General features: G+C 39.0%; 1 protein-coding gene across 2 annotated transcripts in view; it reads right to left on the bottom strand.

The window, feature by feature from the left end:
* cpne5a (copine Va) overlaps nucleotides 1-19,078 on the bottom strand; it is a 77,726-nt gene continuing 58,648 nt past the window's right edge. For both annotated transcript variants that reach the window (XM_005732671.1, XM_005732672.1), the window contains 7 exons: nucleotides 13,174-13,220; nucleotides 10,851-11,032; nucleotides 7,914-8,041; nucleotides 5,220-5,322; nucleotides 2,608-2,665; nucleotides 2,284-2,357; nucleotides 1-970 (listed from right to left, as the gene is read on the bottom strand). In XM_005732671.1, coding sequence (XP_005732728.1) covers nucleotides 785-970; nucleotides 2,284-2,357; nucleotides 2,608-2,665; nucleotides 5,220-5,322; nucleotides 7,914-8,041; nucleotides 10,851-11,032; nucleotides 13,174-13,220 — 778 coding nt within the window. In that variant the 3' untranslated portion in view covers nucleotides 1-784. The remainder of the gene's footprint in view (nucleotides 971-2,283; nucleotides 2,358-2,607; nucleotides 2,666-5,219; nucleotides 5,323-7,913; nucleotides 8,042-10,850; nucleotides 11,033-13,173; nucleotides 13,221-19,078) is intronic.

Here is a 19,078-nt window from a genome sequence, read left to right as displayed (position 1 = left end):
GTGCTTTTTATTTGGACAATATTTAGTGCATTCTGTAAATATAAATATAAGAAAGATGTATAAGACATGGTGCTAAAATATCTATATAGCAACAGCTCGCAGGAGGTGCTCTACTTTATAGCTTGCAATTAAAGATTATTCATAGGTGAACATGATTAATAAACTGCTGAATGGGTTTTGTCACATGCTCTTATATTACAGTCCTTATCAAAGTAGAAATGGGGGTCGTTTTTATTATACTGGTCACAAAATATAAGGTGGAAAACTTCTGGGGAAATATGACTTTAATACCCCACCCTTTAAAACCCCCTAAAATGAACAGATCATTCCTGCAATAAATAAATAAATTATTATACACATGATTTCCTAGTTTACACACATTGATTCCAAAAGGTATCACAAGCATGATACACACTGGCACATCCTAATATATTTATGCCTTCAAACAGGCCCTCTTTATGGGCTCACTTGCTATCCATTACATCACTATTTTGTCAGGTTAGACAGTGAACAACTGAAAGCTCCTTTCATACCGGTCTCTCAGCGCTCCGGTCCTCAAGCACTCAGAGAGTAAGCTCCCTCATCATAGCAGGTTCCCCTCTGCAGTCTCACTGCTCCAAACCACAATGGAGTCTCATCATCTTTGTGTTACGCTGGATTAATATTTACGGAAGGGCCTCAAAAGCATTTTTGCTTCAAAGAAGTGTTGGTGGAGACGGGTTCCCATCAATCTCAACCTTGCTCTGCCTGACGCAGAGCTTTGTGTGTGTGGGCGGGGAGGGGCTCACACGGGGTTGGTCGGCGGCTCATCACTGGGCGAATACACTGGCACAGGGTTGGGTTTAATGGCTCTGCTCTTCATGTAGGAGATCAGTTGGTCAGGGATCTCAGCCAGTACGTCTTTAGCCAGTCGAGCCATGCTCAGCACATGGTTACCTGTGCGGTCCATGTAGTCTCTGAATGGTACAAACTGTTGTGACATGAGAAAGAAACACATTACTTTTAAAAATCCCCGAATCAAACTGGCATTGTTTTCCTGGTTTCCTGGCTGGTTCACTGAAATGATGACTCAAAGGAACACCAAGGTTTGAAAATTCTTTGTAATGTCCAGAAAGGGGCGACTCCTCTGATTACAGAGAGAATTTTATAAGCCATGTAGGTCTATAAGAAAATTTATTTAGTTTTCGGTTAATTTATAAATTCTGCAAACAATTTTGTGCTAAGTTTATGGTCCTGTTATTGCAAGACTCCACAGTGGTAGATTGATGTGCATACAGTCACGTGGAAAAAAATCAGGTTTTCTCACAACTATAAGATGTGCTGTGAAAGACACCCTTATTGCTTCCATGGGAGTTAAGACTAAGCTTAAGGAGCACCGAGGTGCTGCTAATCAAATGCACTTAAAATGATCCTCAGCCAGTGTGAGCACCTCTATTAAAGAAGACTTTTTGGCAAGTTGCTGGTTTAAAGCATTCACATGTGTTTTAACACATTCCCAGCAAATTCACCTCAAGCTCAGACTGTGCAATACTCTGACAAATTGCAAACCCCCCCAAGAACTATGATTCAGACTCTACAGACTTCAGTTAGCATATTAAACATTAATGTTCATGACAGTACAATATGAAAAGACTGAATAAGTATGGCTTGTTTGGAAGGGTTTCCAGGAGAAAGTGTTGCATCTGAAAAAATCACAAAAGTGCTGTAACAATGAGAGATGAGACCATAATGCACAACACCACATCTGGACAAAATCAATCACAGCATTTCAGCGCAAAACCTCATACCAGCTGTCGAGCACTGTGGTAATTTAGGCTTGTTTTGCAGCCATAGGACCTGGGCACCAATGAGTGAACCGTGAACTCCTACCAAAATATTCAAATGTAGGGTATCTGTCCAAAGTATGAAACCTGGCTAAAACTAGGTGATGCAACAGGACAACGATCCCAATCACAGTAGCAAATATAAACAGAATAGCTAAAAAAGAAAAGAATCCAGATGTAGCAATGACCCAGTCAAAGTCCAGAACTCAGCCTGACTGAAATGCTGCAGCGGTACCTGCATCTGTGCATAAACAAATGCTGAGTGTATGTATGAATAAAGCAGCTGGAAGATAAAGAGATCACCGATATGATTGAAATTGAAAAATGTATGCCATACTTTAAGAGATATTTTGCACTGGAATAAAAAACAAAAAACAAAAAATAAGGTTGCTGTTGCCTAATGTTTTTATGCCTATAGAAAATGAGCTGTTCCTTCCCGTGACGAGCCGAGACGTCTCACCTGTACAATGTCTCTCTCTGCCACCTTCCCCCGTGAGGAGATTCTGACATCATCACCATCCAGCTCAACCATTGCTACAGAGAACAAAAATGGATTTTTAAACAAATCTCTAGTATACCTCAGCATCAAAATTATGTATACACTCTTTTTTTTAGTTCATCATGAAACTTTCCAGAGCAAATATGTCTTCATACTGTGAAGTCATTTACAATATTTATTATTCTTTGCAGAAAGTCTGAGCTGGTTTAATAAAACAAACCATCCCTAATCCGAAGAGGCAACAAAGTGCTTTCCACATATTTTGTGTGTAGTTAGTATTCTCACCATCAAACTCAGCCTGGCCAACTCCAACAATGATGATAGACATGGGGAGTTTGGCTGCCTGTCATAAACAAGAAGAAGAGACAGTCAGTTGTCAGTCACATGCCAGGAATACAATATTTTCTTTCAAAAAAACAAAAAAGAACCAAAGCCATCAAAGTTTTTCGCAGAGCATGAAAGGGTTACATTTCCAATTACGTTTATTTATCCACCAACACACATCTCATTAAAACAGTCAGTATGAACCGACATGCACAATTCCCCAGAGAAGACATAAATGATAATGGGTAAGATAAAATAAGACAAATATAAATTAGAAATAGCATAAGAACGTTGTCTTGACTATGTTACACATCACATTGTGTTGTATAGTTTTGTTCCCAAAGGAGCCAAGGGAAAACGCAAAATGCATTATTCAAACCAGGGCCTTCAAGGTGGATACAACTGTCAGCACGCACAGAATTTGTTAGCTAACCACACACATTCACAATCTCATAGTAAAGATAACATAAGGTTATGCAATGCTCTTGCAGTTAGTTTGCAGAAATCCTGCAAACACCACTCAGTATAAAACCATTTATTCAAGTTTGCTTATAGAAATGATTCAAATGCCTTTAACATCAGAACAAAAAAGGGCCGCATGTTGTGTCTATTTAAACGACAGTCAAAACAAATCATAAATCTACAAGATAAAAGGGGGCATCTTCTCAACGGTTTGTGGTGTAGAGGTTACTGCACTGCATAAATTCAGACCATGGCATTGGTGTGCAGAACGTGAAAGCCCTGGCACGAATGAATGAATGATATATGCTTGTGGTAGAAATGCATTCACAGGGGCAAAAGTAGGTCAGCTTTCCTGGAAAAACCTCTCAAGGGGAGAGGCCTGTCACAGATAGGAGTAAATAGACTGAGGAGGACCTCCCCTCTCATGGTCTCTATCGTTTTTCTCCCTCAGTCTCTATTCCCGATTTATTTCTTTTCTCCACTAGTGTTATTCCTCATGACCTCTTGCTCTCGCACAAAATAGCCTATATATTCTATTTTCCCAGTTTCCAGCAGACCAAAACCCTCAGGTATATACTTGCCAGAGCTGATACTGTTGCTTGAGCTGCATTATTCAGTTTACACCATTTGTTACTTTGCGTGTACTGTAAAGTGTCACTCCTCCAGTTTTTCTGATGCTTCACTTTCACTGCAGAGAACCACAACAAATCTAAAGGGACTCAGCAGATATTCGCTCTGATATCAGCAGTTTCATTTAATATTAAAGGACTACAGAAATATTTTGGGACAGGAAGAATGGCACCACCATGTTTCAGTCATGCCCATGAATTTCATTCTTCACAAAACTTTTACCACAAAATCTAAATATGTACATTGCCTCTGCAGTAGCTTTCATTTGATTCTGTACCAACACTGTTACGTATTCTGTGTCAGGTTGCTCCATCTCACCGAAGCTCGAAGATGAAGACCCAAATTAAGCTCCCTAACAGGAAAATATCCACAGTTTTATGAGGTTCCTGAGTCAGTCTCACCCAAACAGCAAAGTGACAACTGCAGATAAAATCTAAATTTCGCATACAAATTAATTTATGTCTGTTCCTCTCGGGCTAAAAGCAGGCTCTGCTTTACAATTTTATTAAAATGAAATTTTCAGTTTCAAGGAAAAACATCAAAGGAAAAGAGTTGCAGACTGTATTTACCTCTGAGGCTGTTCTGTCAGATAAGTGGATATCAATCCCTGAAGGCTAAGCTGTTTAAAATACAGTACCATAAAGTGTGGCCATTAGCAGTAAAATTACCAGTCAATATTTGCTCTGTACAGTATTTTAAATTAGCTCTCATGACAGAGCACAGCCTGGAAGAAAGAAAAAAAAATGCAGAGCTGAGTGTTGGACACAGTTACTTGTTTATGATTCATCGTTCCAGGGCAAAGGCTGAATACCTAATGAAGCTCTTCTATCCAAAGAGAGCGAAGTCAGGTCCAGTGGCTGCAGGATGTGGCAGGTTGAGGTTGAGCAGAGCGCAGAGCAGCAGACAAGATCTTAAAAGGAAGGTGTGGCTGTTCGAATGGTTTGATTAACAGTCGCAAATTCCCTTTAAACCCAGTCTGCTGGGGGTCTGAACACTGTGTTCCTGTGAGGCTCTACCCGCTCGACGATGACTGATCGTCAGCCTTACCTCTGCGGGCAGATTCCAGCCAAAGGTGAGCTGCAGTGTTGTCAAGACACATGAAATATGCAGCAGGCAGTATGGGACAAAACAAACACCATGAAACTTTAAAAAAAATTGGCAACACTGTTGCCTCAGATCTCAGATCAGACAATGCATCTGTAGCACAGAGGTTGAATCTCAGCTGAGCCTCTAAGCCTCTTGAGGGTCTCAGAAAGAAATAAAAATATTGGACAAACTGAGCCTCTAAGAAGTGGGGTAGAAAACATCCCATAAATCCTCAAATCCAGTGCTACTGGCTTATAAACCCTCAAAGTAACAGAAAGCCTGAGAACAGTGCCACAGTAAGCTTAAAGCACCTGCAAAACCAATGTCCTGCAGAGTGGAGGAGAATGGAGAGAGAGAGGTTAATATCCTCAGGCTAGTGTTAAATCAGCACTTACATTCACTATGGCCTCCTTGGTCTGAGCCATGTCCGAAATCACTCCATCAGTGATGATGAGCAGGACAAAGTACTGAGATCCGTCCTGCACTGCTGCTGCATACCTGGGTGCAAAAAATGGTAAGTGGTAAATGGCCTGTATTTGTATAGCGCTTTAGTAGCCCCTAAGGACCCCAAAGCGCTTTACACAACCAGTCATCCACCCATTCACACACTGGTGATGACAAGTGTGTGAATGTGTTGTAGCCACAGCCACCCTGGGGCACCAGTAGGCAACGGGTGAAGTGTCTTGTCCCAAGGACACAACGACCGAGACTGTCCAAGCCGGGGCTCGAACCGGCAACCTTCCGATTACAAGGCGAACTCCCAACTCTTGAGCCACGATCGTGAAACTGACTGTGACAGAATGATTTAAGCACAACAGCTCATGTTAGAGAAAAAAAAAAAGTTATGAAAAGCGCGCATGCAGGAGCAACCAGAGAGAAACTCTTAGAGGAGCAGAAAACAACTGTGTGAGAGATAAAAAATACATTAAAAAATATATTCCTCAGAAACAAACTCTCTCCGCACAGTGTGTGACACAAGAGCTTAATATAGACACGTAAAGAAGAAAAATATGTTGTATAGCTCTTCACGTCTCAGAGGTCTATCTAGATACTCTTACGAAACCCATCAGAGACACCACAGTGAGTGTGGCCTAGATTCAATCGCCCATCGCTGGCTGCTCTATGAATAATTTATTAAACTGTTTATGCAAGTGCAGCAGTCTTATTCTTCTGGAACATTATTGATTGCCTTGCATTCATCTTACTAGACTTGATGAGCAAAAAAAGAGGGAGAAATGTGGCAGATCATTGCAAGAGCCAAGGACAGGTCAGAGGTGAAGCTTCACTCTTTGCATCCTGCTTGGTCAAATTGACTGTGAGGCACCGACAGTTTAATCAAAGAGCGTGCCCTGTCTGTGACAACAGCAAAAGCGATGGCTGCTGTTTAGGGGATTAAAGTGGCATTTGTCTTCCTTAGCTGACTTACAACAATGTAGGCCACACTCACTGGAGACTGTTGAGCGTATTAGCAGAGTACTAACAGCAGAGTCAAACTCAATTTGTAGATTCCTACACAGATGAGATCCTTAAACTGGCTAAAACATTAACAACTCAACATCGTACATTTACTATACATTATGCATCATGCATGAACATCTTTCCCCCTTTTATCAACATTTCCTGACTTCAATAATTTATCAGCTTTCTTCTTGTGGTGGATGGAAAAGTTGAACATGCACATTAAACACAACTACTCAAATGAACTGCATTGTTAAGATCATTTCCTGGTTATGCAAATAGTTATCTTTTCATCAGTTTTAAATTGGACATCCTTCTGAGACTTTTATTTATTCTTTTTTTTTTATTCATTGACATTATGCATAAAGGTCTGCAGGGGAATGTTTTCTTTGGTGCGTTTTAAATTAAATTAATTTAAGCTGCAGTTTGTGCTTTCAGTTATCTCAACACCCTAATCTTTAGCTTCTGCCAGTTGTTAGTGAGGCATATAACAGGATTTTAAGCTCTAAGACTGGATGATTCCAGGCTTGAAATAGCTCCTCCCACTCTACAACATCACTGGGGAAAAGGATTCTTCACAGTTTATAACTGTTATTATACAAATCAGTAAGAGATAGAGAAAAGCAAATATTATCTACATGAAACCTGCAAAACTAATACTGAAACAAAAAGTGACATAAAAGCCCTTCAGATGAAAACAAGTTACACATTTTCACTACTCAGACTACATTTCTCTGTTAATATATTGATCACATTTGTATTTTGATTTATCTTTTTGATTAAATACAGATGATCTACTTACTAGCAGATAGGAAAAAGCTCTATTTTAGCACCATAATAGTTTGTAATTACGTAAGGATGGATATGACATCCTTTAACCTTCTGTCAGCTGTAGGGGGTGGGCAGGGCATATATATCTATATATATCTATATATATGTTACATTTTGTTAGTTTAAATTTTGCGCGTCGTTTTATTGAATAAATCTTTTTGCATAAGCTCTATTATTCTACTACAAGATTAATCTTTATGGGGAAAATATTAACAAATACACTTGAAACACAGGTCACAGGGACACGTTATATACATGGGACTTAATATAGTAATATCACAACAGTTTTTAGCCGCAAACAGCACATTATGTCTTCTGTGTGTTTAATGTACTGCTGTCGGTTTGTAGGCACAGCTTTTTAATTCACTTTGTGCACTTACTCTATTTGCAGTGACAAGGAGTTTGTAATGGTGAATTAATGCCATGCCTCATTTACAGTAAAACTCATTAAGTGACTAGCGTGGCTCATCGATACATGTCACGAAAGGCTGCATGACCATTTACAAGTTCCCTCCCAGAGACGCCGCCTTACCTCGCCACGTTCATCACGTTATATGTCTGCAAAATAAACGTCTGGCACCACAAATCCCTGATTACCATTTCTATTTGTCTTAGCCTGGCAGCTGATTGTTTATTTTCCCTTCATTATTTCTACTCAATTCACAGAGAAACCATCACTCACTGTCCTAATGCCTCTGATGGCATGGCTGCCTGCTGAAGATTATTTACAGACTGACTTTCAAAGAAAGGGCGACTGCACTCTGTCATATATCCACTGGGACAGATGTTTGCGTTGGTACCTTGCCACATGATTAACAACAGGAGCAAAGTTGGTGGGTCCATACAGCTGAACTGTCTTAAGGCTTTGATGGTACGCTTCAAGAATCCCCTCCATACCATTACAGTACGGGTTGTCGACGTTGCCATTCTGAGGAAAAACAACAAGACATAAATGGTACAAAAACTACAACAATGGCAGAGTCAAACAATCAACAAAAATGTATTTAACCTGTTAAAATTAATCTCATGTTAAAGTGTTAAACTGTTAAAGTGATTAAAGTGATTTATTAGATTTTCAGATGAATACAAGTGGATGTGCTAAATACTCCAGTATGTTTGCTAGCTGGAAGGTCACTATGCTTATAAGCAGCAGCATGTTGGACCAAACCAGACTGGAAAGACTAGTGATAACCTGTTTTAAAGCTCTGTATTTGTATTAAGTTTAGCAGCAACCACATAGCGACACCACTTTCTACCCTCCCTGCTACAGAGATTTACTAACATAAAGGTAACACCACAGAAAATGACATAAAATTATTTATATAATATAAATTTATTTTATTTTTTTTTGTTTCACACATGGTACAGCAGTAATGCATTCCCATACACAACCTTCCTTTCAATTAAAGTAACACTGTTTCCATGCATGAAAAGGAGCAGGAAGAAGAATAAATTCATAAATTCATAAATATATCAAGACAGACTATAAATAATTTTTAAAAAACACGACTTGCTTAAAAAAAAACCTCTAGGAAACATCCAGCAAGAGCTGCTAGTGTTTTAATAAGCTGAGTGTGTGATGATGGTGAAACTGAAGAAGAGGGCTTAAGCCACCAATCATCAGAGTGATGCTACTTAAATTACTTTGATTTAGACACCAGGGTTACTCGAGTAGAACAATTCACTAGACCATTACCTGCACATCTGTGAAATCAAACATTGTGCAATCTTTATGCTGTACAGTAAGGTTCATGTGAAGGGGACTAGCAGGTTAAGGATCATTTCAGGTCCCATCGGTCAGCGGTGCATGTATGAAAACCATTCATGACTAAAACAATACAACATAACTTTTAACTGTGAATGGTAGTGGTTAAAATGTCTTTTTCTGTGTGGGCAGGATGGCCAGATTTCCTCAATCAAACAAAAGTAGTTAAAAAAATTAGTTAACACATTAAAGAATCCAATATTCATACAGAGCTTCATTTAAAGTAGTGTTTTGTGCCAATCATATAGCCACAAACTGAACCATATCCACCGCGTGCCCAGCTAAGAGACACAATTATTTATTTAGGACTACATTTATTTAATTTTTTAAAAGCAGTGCTCTCAGTCAATTTTACTCAACTACAAATCAAAATATTTAGCAAAGAAAAAGCTTAAGGAAGTTTTTGTGTTACAAATTTAACAAATGCAACAGAAAATTTAATTAAACAACATTTAGGCTTTTTAAAAATATTAAAATATAACCAGCGGTCTAACAGCTATTCCACTTTTTGCAATCAATTTTTAATGAAGAAGAAAACAGACTCCCCTGCACTGTCTGTAAAGCTCACCACTGAGACAGGTTCGCAAATTATCAGTGGGATTTAAGCCATGTGAGGAAGAAAAGGTTAGGTCATTATTCAGTCATTCTTGAGCTCTTAAGCTGCTCTGATGCTTGAGTATTGTCCTACATAAAATTCATCGCCCTCTTGAATGCTGCAGTGTTGTGTGGTATCTTCCAATAGCTGGCAGAAGGTCTGGGAGTTGCATAAAAGCTCCAACTTGCTCATCCTTAATGAGCACAGTCCATACCAGAACCTTCTCCACTGTGCTGGCGCCAGTGGTGAAGTGGTGTCTGATGTCTATACTGTAAGTGATCCAGCCGCGCACATCCATCTAGAGGCACTCTCATTTCACCAGTTCTAAAACCTTTAAAAAACTCTGTCTTCATACATTTCCTGGACTAATCTCAAATATGAAATTTGTGAATGTTATTTTAGTGGTGGGCATGTTTTCTGTCTATGCACTTGGTAGTTTGTACCTCAGGACAACATGTTGACACTGAAGCATCACAGGTTTCTGCTAGTTTCATGTCTTTTACGATCAGTCTTGCAACCCTCTTTACTGTAAACCAATAGCTCTTTAGATTTGCATGTTCTGGAGTTTGGAAATGTAGAAATAACAACAAGATCAAAAGACTCACTTGCTTTATAACTGTGCATGGAGAGTCGAGGAACTTCAGGTTGTAATTTGGTCAAAGCTAATCAGTATTGTAAATAATATAACAATAGTGATGCAGTAACTGTATGTGCCATGGGTACTTCTAAAATACTGGTGTGGAGTTGAGGGCTGAATGGTGTTTTGAAAACAGTGTTTTAGCCGACAGAGATGTTCTTGTCAAACTTAGCTTCAAAGGTTAGCGTCCTTGCCCATTAAGGCACAGTCCAAAGCAAACATACACAGTATAAGAAACATTTCACTCAAGACTTAACTTTACTTTTAAACCCACTTACATGAGTATGGCAAGAAAAAAAGAGAGACTTCAATTATATGCCGAGATGAATCTTAATTCACAAGTTTTAATGGAAACATGGAGTGATGCAGACATTACCCTGTAGACACAGTCCTCATTAGGCTGTACTATGCAGCAGCCAGAGCACATTACTGAGTGAAGCTAAATTGATTTAAGAAGCCGTCAGCCTTACAGAACCTAATTTGCACTATAAAAGGTAAATGGAATTCAGCCTGAGCTCCGCATGTCAGAGATGTAGCTGCTTTTATCTCAAAATGCACACATCTACACTGCACATTCAACATGCTTACCCACACGTAGAAAATAAACACACAAATGAGCACTCCCTGGGATCACCTCCAGTGGGAGGGCCAAAATCATCTTCCCACTGATTCAGATTAAGTCAATGAACCAGATGCCGAAATACAACGTCGTGTCTAAAATAATCCCGTAGTTTACTCACCAGTGGAAACTCATGGGAAACCCTCCAATCAGGGGGCAGCTTAGCACCGAATCCTAGGGCAGGGAACATCTTATCACTGTCATAGTCCTGGATGATCTCTCCAACTGCCTTCAGGGCCATGGCATAGGCATTCATCTGGTATGGGTTCATGTAGTGTAGTGAAGTGGACTGTGATGGATTTCCTTTTAAGAAGAGAGAAGTCAGAGTCACTGATGCAGACCATCAGACTGAGAGGAAACTGACAGCCGAGGCAGGGGAAACAAGAGCAAACTAAAGCTAAACTGAAGATTTGGGTTTGAGGAAATGACTGCCTTATTGAAAATATCTGTAAAACTTGATGTCTATTTATTTTGCACTATAAGGCTTCCCTCCAGATAATAAGAGCCCTTATTATCTCACAGAATTAATATGTTTGCTGATTTAGTAGTTGGATAATATTATTAAACAGATTAATGATACCACTGAATATATTTATCTATTATTTTTATTACAACTTATCCCAGATGGATCTAATGAGTGTTCGTCAGAAACACAATAAATACTTGTGTTTGATTACACTAAAAAAGACGCTTCAGCTGAGAGGATTTGGCATCTGTGCTTGACTGGTCATCTACTTTTATATTTTAAAGCTTCAATGCCATTAAACATTATGCAGAGACAGATAACTAATTAAAATAAACACTGGTATAAAGTGTCTTCTGTGTGCTTTGGTGTTAGTTCTACTGGAGGGATGAAAAATTGCTCTTCCAAAAGATATTCCCTTGGTTTTTTGTTAGTGATGGTGGAGCAGATGGTGCCGTGAAGCACGTTGGTTTAAAATCTACCCTTGGTATTTAGTTATGCTGACATCTGGTGACAGTGAAGGCCATAAGATGTGTGAGGCACTATGGGAAAAGCCAGCCCAAGAAACTAAGAATCCCAGCTGTGCACGCAAGCGGCCAAGCAATCAGGAACAGACAGACTTTCCAAAATTTCAACTGTTTGTTATTTTAACTTCACTCTCTGCAAATATCTCTCAAAACTATGTGTGGAAAATGTTGTTTATTGAGCAGTTACTTTCGCATGAACTGCTATTTAACCAACACGCTGTGTTGCCTCAAATCCACATCCTGGAAACCTCTTGCTTGGGAGGGGAAAACCCTGACTCAACACACCTGGGAGTGCAACCTGGCCAGTCAGCCAGTGAAATTTACCCTCTTAGTGATGTTGGCAATTGCCCCCTAAGCCTGTGGCAATAATGCTCTGAGGATTGTGAGTGATCTAAGGTTTCTTGCAAACCTAGTGGCGTTTTTAACAGAAGTTTAATCACTTATGAACGTGGTACAACTTATTGTTGGGATTTTCTCTCTATTATTGCAGGGCCTTTGACCTAGAATATAAAAGGACTTCGAGGCAATTGTTGATGTGAATTGGTGGTATATAAATAACATTCAAGTGAATTGAGTTGAACTAATTTATAACACAGACAGATTGCTCTCAAAATGCAGTCAGTCTGCACCACAAGACATCTATGACACATCAGGAACTCAACTGAGCTGGTTGTATTCTGGTTGTATTCCTAAATAAGAGCAAATTGCAGAGCGTTTATGTCATTTTGCAGTTAAATCAACATCCTGAAGTAATTTTGTCACTATTTGTGGTGAAATTTCTGAATTTCTGTATCAAATCTGTGGCGTTCGGAGATTCTGACTGAATGTTAGCAGTAAATGTGAATTTCTGGGTATGTAAACGGTGACAGATGATGACACATTTGCAACCTTTCTGGATTCATTACAGTTAATCACATTATTATCATAAACATTGCATGTAATTACAACTTGAACCCCTTCAGTTTCAAACTGATAGCGACTGACTCCAGCTTATTGCCACTTTATCGCTGTCTTGATGCACCAGTCACTTTAAAAAGGGCAACTGACTGCAAGCAGCTGCAAACCCAGTCGCTGCATTTGAAGTAATCGTCACACAGGCAACAAGATCACAAGTTCATTGTACACGAGCGCACAAATTTTATTCATACCACGGTCTCCGGCCACTGAAGATTTTCGATTTTGTGCATTTTTATATTTGTACATGTTTGGGTATATATACTATAGCTACCATCTTTTTTAATTATCACTAATATGATTTAAAGTTTTCGTTTTATATATTGCAGGCTGGCAGGAGCGCTTAATAGTGTCTGACATGTGAACACCTTGAAAAAAAAGGGAGATCACAGGCAGAGAGGAAACTCCAGCCCCTCTTTGAATAATAGCAAATCTTCTAGTTATACATGAGATGACAAATGGAGGCAGAGCAGGGCGATGGTTGTTGTTGAAACACTCACCATTTGATGCTGTGAAATCAATGGCCACTGTGAAGTGAATCTGAGTCCTGAAACAGATGAATAGGGGAAAGGATGCTATTAACAAAAGCGAGGCAGGAAAACTCGGTGCTGCAGTTTAATGAAGCTCTCCCAGGTTTCGGCATCCTCTGTGGTCTTATTTGAGAAGAGGTGCGACAAAACTGAACCACAAACAGTGTTGACAATATATCTTCTGGAGTCAGGCTTTAATAGTTTAATTTTTAAAACAGCGAAGGAGATACATACATAAATTATTTATTGTTATACTGCATCCAGAGGACTGTTCAAGCCTTTTAACCCCTTAGCAGTCCTACAAATTTACAATTAGTCCCCTAAACCATCCAATGTACCGTGGGCGGTACGTCCGACTGCTAACAGGTTAATGATTACATTACTTAAAGATTTAACAGCACAACTACAAGACCATAAAAAGCAGAAAACCTGATAAGAGTACAGCCATTTCCCCAGTGATTTGTACAAACACATAATGAGTCGCTGCAGCTGGCTTAATGAAACATCCGGAAAGATATGGGGATGAACAAAGCATCTGAATAAAGTAACTCAGTTTCATTCACTGCACCCAGGCTGAAAAAGCAACCTACAGCCAAAAAAAAGAAGTCAAAAACTACTGGATATTTTTTATTCATGAGCCCATAATGATAGCCAAAACCTTGAAAAGAAACTAAACATGGCCTAACTAGTCTCTGCTGGATCTGTTTATTTCCCGAGGGAGAGAGACGAAGGGAGCGAAAGGAAGAAGGGCGTAGATCAAAGTGCGTGCTCTTTCATTGCGATTAACACTGATTGCCTTTTCCTAGCTTCACCTCCATTCAGAAATTCCCACAAGCGCAGTATTGTAGATAATGGCACCGTCCTCCTGGGGAGGCTCTGACCTCAGCTCATTAATCAGCATTGAGCCGAGCATTCAGCTGACAAAGGGGAATTGTTGCGGTGGCATGTTGCCTCGATTTGAAAGTCTGATTTCTGTGGTTAGTTTGAATGTTTGGCTAGAAAAGCTAGATGGTGGGTTAGCATTAATACTACAGGACAGTAGACTCTGGGCATGTTATTCACATTGTCTGTTGGATCATTATGAACAGTTTCATACTTAAACATTAATTGCTGAACTCTGACCTAAAATAACCCACAACATGGTTCAAATTCTGAAGTGTTTTTTTGCATCACATAGCATTACCTTGCATCATATTTGTAAATGAATAGTTCAGTTTTGTGCTCTCTAAATGTCTCCAAATTGATACTGCGTATAGGAAGGAAGAAAACACCTTAAAGTACCTAAAACCTCTGGACAGCACTGCAGGCCTATGTTCTTGGGACAAAAAAATCAATATGTATTCATGTTGACTGATGCTGTAATATTGCCAGTTTTGGCAAACAACCAATGGCTGATCTGGAGATGTTATTTTTATCCTTGTCCTTGACAGCTGGTAATTTCTCTGTCATTTTTTTTAACTTTTATGCTCCTCTTCGAGCAATGTATCACTCAGTGGACAAATTAATGTACCATCACCATTTCCTATATTTCACCAGGCGTTTTTAAATCTGACATCAGCCTTTAAATGGCCTCATACAATCTAATTCAACACAAATCTTTCAGCACAGGTAGTCCGACAATTCCCTCTTGGCACCGGTTTGTCCTTTCACTCTGCCACTCAGTGTCTCCTCTCCTTTCAGTTTTGTTCCAAGCTAAAATGACGGTTCCCCAAACAGTTTGTGGATCACCTTGAATTACTGCAACAGTATAAAACAGGCAGAAACGTATCAGTGTCATATTGACTTTACCCTTCCAGTTAGACAAACACCATATGGCAAGGGCCTGTAATGTGAAATGCCTGCAGACTAAGCAATCTGAGCAGGGTGGGTTATTGTATGCAATGCAAAACCGGGAACAAACAATGTACCTACAGTTAATTTACAGTCTCATCAGTATGCTCTGGAAACATAAACTACACCAGTGAACAGACTGCCACAACAGTAAAGATAATTAACAATCCACTGCCACCTCATTAGTGCACCTACACTACCTCTCGTTATTTTAATATTTTGCTGCCAATGAGCCAGACTCTCTCATAATGTTTTTTAAATGGTCATGAGCAAAAATTCTCAAAGGTTTTTGACAGGATATTGGAATTTTTTCACAAATTTTCAATCCAGTTCTCATACCTGACCATTTTCAGAGGAATGATTTTTTGTCTGTTAAGCCTCTTGACACTGACCTGTGCATATTTCAAGCATTAAAAGGCACCTATCTCAGGTTTGTTATGCGCAGTCTGCCCATTTTATTAGTTCAATCTGTAAAATATACTAACACAGTTAGACATTTATAGCATTGTATTTTTGTACCGACGAGGGGATTTCCAAAGAACTATCTCAGCATTGTGCGCAATGCTTCCTTAACAAATATGAGGAAACTGGAAGAGTGGAGGGCAAAAGAAAAAGTTCACGACTAAATAAAGCCTATCAACTGCAGATGAACAGTATCTGAAAGTCATGTCCTTAACAACTTTTTAAAAAGCCAGCAAAGACCTGTCATGGATTAACTGGCCTTTCAGTTAATCCACCTACTATTCACTGAATCCACATCAGAAATTAGTTCACAGGATATCAAGAAGCCATTATTAAGGAAGGAAATGGCGAGGAAACAACTGCAGTATGCCAAATTACACAAGAATTGGAAATCAATGAATCCAAATTTGAAATACTTGGCTCAAACTGTTCTAAGTCTTTCCCAAGGGGGTCAGGAGAGAGGTAGAACTTTTGGGAAACATTTAAGCCAATGGTGTTGGGGAACATTTCAAAACTGATGGATGTTGAAGGTAAAAAAGCACCATCAGCGCCACTATGTTTTGCTTCACCCAGCCATGGTATTAATCCAACACCATCTGGAAAGCATCTGACTGTCAAGAGATTAATTTTTCAGCATCACAATGATCCCAAACACCATACCTGGATAGAAAAACACACAGTGGAACACTAAGTCTTGGATTGGCCTCCCTAGAGCCTGAACCTCAACAATATTGTAGCAGTGTACGTTCATCTTCACAGAGAATGGAACAAAAGGCAGCCAACATCCAAATAAGAGCTCTGAATATGCGGACGTCATACCAAATATTTACTTTCAAGCTCTTAGAATTACTGTTTTTTGCCTTATATGCTGCATTTCCATTCTATTGCATATGTTTCAATAAATCGCTGCCCTTTTACTAGCAAAGTATAAATACATAATGCAGTCTAACTGTTATACTGACAGGGATTTCTTTATTACTTTGTCCATTTATAGCAGTGCTAAGCTAGATTTTAAAAAGCACCTCAGACATTTGTAAATGAATGAGTCATTCTATAGATCACACTGAATTCGAGCGTAGTACTGTAACAGGATGTCACCACTACAACAAGTCAGTTTATAAAATTTCTTCCTCCTAGATCTTTAACTGAAAGTGGCATTAATGCAAAGTGGAAGCATTTAGGAACCACAGCAACTTAACTACGAAGTTACAGAGCATGATCGCCACTGTCAATGTGCATAGTTTGTAAAAGTTGCCAACACTTTGCTGACTCAATAGCTGCAGAGTTCCAAACCTCCTGTGGCATTAACATCAGCAGAAAAACTGTGCTGGGAGCTTTGTGGTATGGGTTTCCAAAGCCGAACAGCTCCAGAAGGTGTAATGTTAGGTAGTCCACTACTTCTCTATATGCTGCATATTTAGAAACTTAAAAAACTGCATGGGACATGATTGTAAAGTATTGGGGTTATCAAGCAATAGCTGTACACTGTGAGAACGACATTCAGCCAGACTTTCAAAAGAGCAACAAGCTAAAAACAAATTAAAAAGCTAAGTGGGCGAATGTAAAACTGGAAAACAGCAAAAGGGACAAAGACCCCATGAATATCCATGAATATACAGCATGTGGCAGTAGAAGAGGCTATCAAAAAGAGTAGCAGCACTAACACTGCTGGAAACTGTCATTGCTGTTTCTAGCTGTGCCGATTCCCTGGACAAAACGTATATCTTTGTCATACATAAATTTAAAGAATTCAAAGTGAACTGTTCTGCCTCTGGTGACTGTAAACTCAAACTTCTGTATGATCACAACAAATCACCAGACTGCACAGCCTAGCAGACCAGAAATATCTGTAAGGGTTTAGCATCAGTACATCTTGTTTAGTTATCATGTGAAAGTGCTTTGATGAAGTTTATAGTCCATGACCACATTTTGCCATGACAGACAAACACGTGCAGATACACATAAAGGGAACACGATGCTGTTGCAGCTGCTGACAGATAACAAACAACACTGCATCACAAAAATAACCTTGCAGAAGACTGAGTGTCACAGCTGAGAAACACCTCTCTTTCAAAAGTCAGCAAATAGCAAAGGCCAGTAAAAGAAGCAGACGAAAAGAAATTGTATGTTTCTGTGCAGTGCGATTTTGCAGTCTGACCACAAAGCTAACCTAAATCCAATAAAAAAAAAACAGTATCAATTTCTCAGGATATTTTGGGATGAAACTATTAAACCTTAATAAGATCTCAACACAATAGAAGCTCCCCACCAGCCTTTATATGACCAATCTCACTAGAGATTTAATTTAAAAAGAAACATTTCAATATGTGATGAAAAGAATATAAATCTTTCATTAGCCTCTCAAAGCAGCATGTGGCTTTTGGACTTTAATTACCTCTATTTGACTATATCTCTGCCACAACTGGAGGTTAATGAAAATTAATGAAAAACCAATTCACTGTGAAACCAGTCAGAGTGCAATGGTGGGTCTTGAAAAGAAATTGCTTTTTCCCCCCTCTGCTTCACATATCATCCAAAACGCACCGTGCTAGTTATCACCTGTTAGAAACGGAACAGCAAAGCAAACACACATGAAAGGAGAGAAATCAATAGCAGCGATCTAAAATATCAAATCTGATATCAGATCTTTTGTATACAGCCTGCTGCTCAGGCTCCTACTCACATTTCTCATCATCTGTCTGAATGACGGTGTTGGCACGCGTTCAAGTAGAATCTTTTGCATCAGTTGAAGAAAACTAATCTCTTTCACTAGGCAAGTACAGATGCCAAATCAAAACTAAGTGATCCACGGGACAAACACAGAGTGTTCTGTGCCTGAATCCACGAACTGCATTTTTTTGTTCTTGCGAACAAGAATACATCAAAACAAAAATGAAGCCAAAACTAAATCTTGCAAGTTTTTTCTAGTGATTAGAAGAAACTTGCAAAATGCGCAGTAACTTTCCAATGTTATCTTATTCAACTTTTACATATTTGTATTTTTCCATAATATCACAAAACTGTGGTATTTGTTCACAGTAAAAATGTTTTTGTACTAAATGTATGTAGGAAATATACCTTGTTTCTGACTTAGTTCTCACACAGCTAACGTCTTGTTTCTCTAAGCAGCTTTATTTTTCACATGCTACATAATTAAATAAAACAGCATAAAAGTGCACATAATGTAGCTGTCAAACTGTACTTCTCATTTCAAATGCTCCCAAACCCCCATTAGCAGTTTGCCAGTGTTTCTCAACACCCATTTAAAGGTTGAGGCTAAATAGGTGAAGTTAATTTTCATAATATGGCTAATGCAAAACATTTTGAGACACACATTTGACAAAATTATATAACTAAATATCATCTAACTCAGTGATGACAAGTATTTGCAGTTGTCTTAAGTTGTTTCCAGTCCTCCAAATTGGCAGTCTCTTCATGTGTATCATTTTTCAACGATACAGTTAATCTTTCCCATCATGGATAAGCAACATGGTCGTTGTTTTTCTTTCAGCACTAGTAAGCCTATTCTGATTTCTTTTCTTCATCACTCTGTTATGCAATCTGCTTCAAATCGACAGTCTGC

Source organism: Pundamilia nyererei, unplaced genomic scaffold (genome assembly GCF_000239375.1).
Source record: "Pundamilia nyererei isolate P.nyererei 1_Seehausen unplaced genomic scaffold, PunNye1.0 scaffold00047, whole genome shotgun sequence".
In the NCBI taxonomy this organism is placed as follows: domain Eukaryota; kingdom Metazoa; phylum Chordata; class Actinopteri; order Cichliformes; family Cichlidae; genus Pundamilia; species Pundamilia nyererei.
Note: the sequence above shows the minus strand (reverse complement) of the source record. Positions and strands in the feature narration are given on the sequence as shown.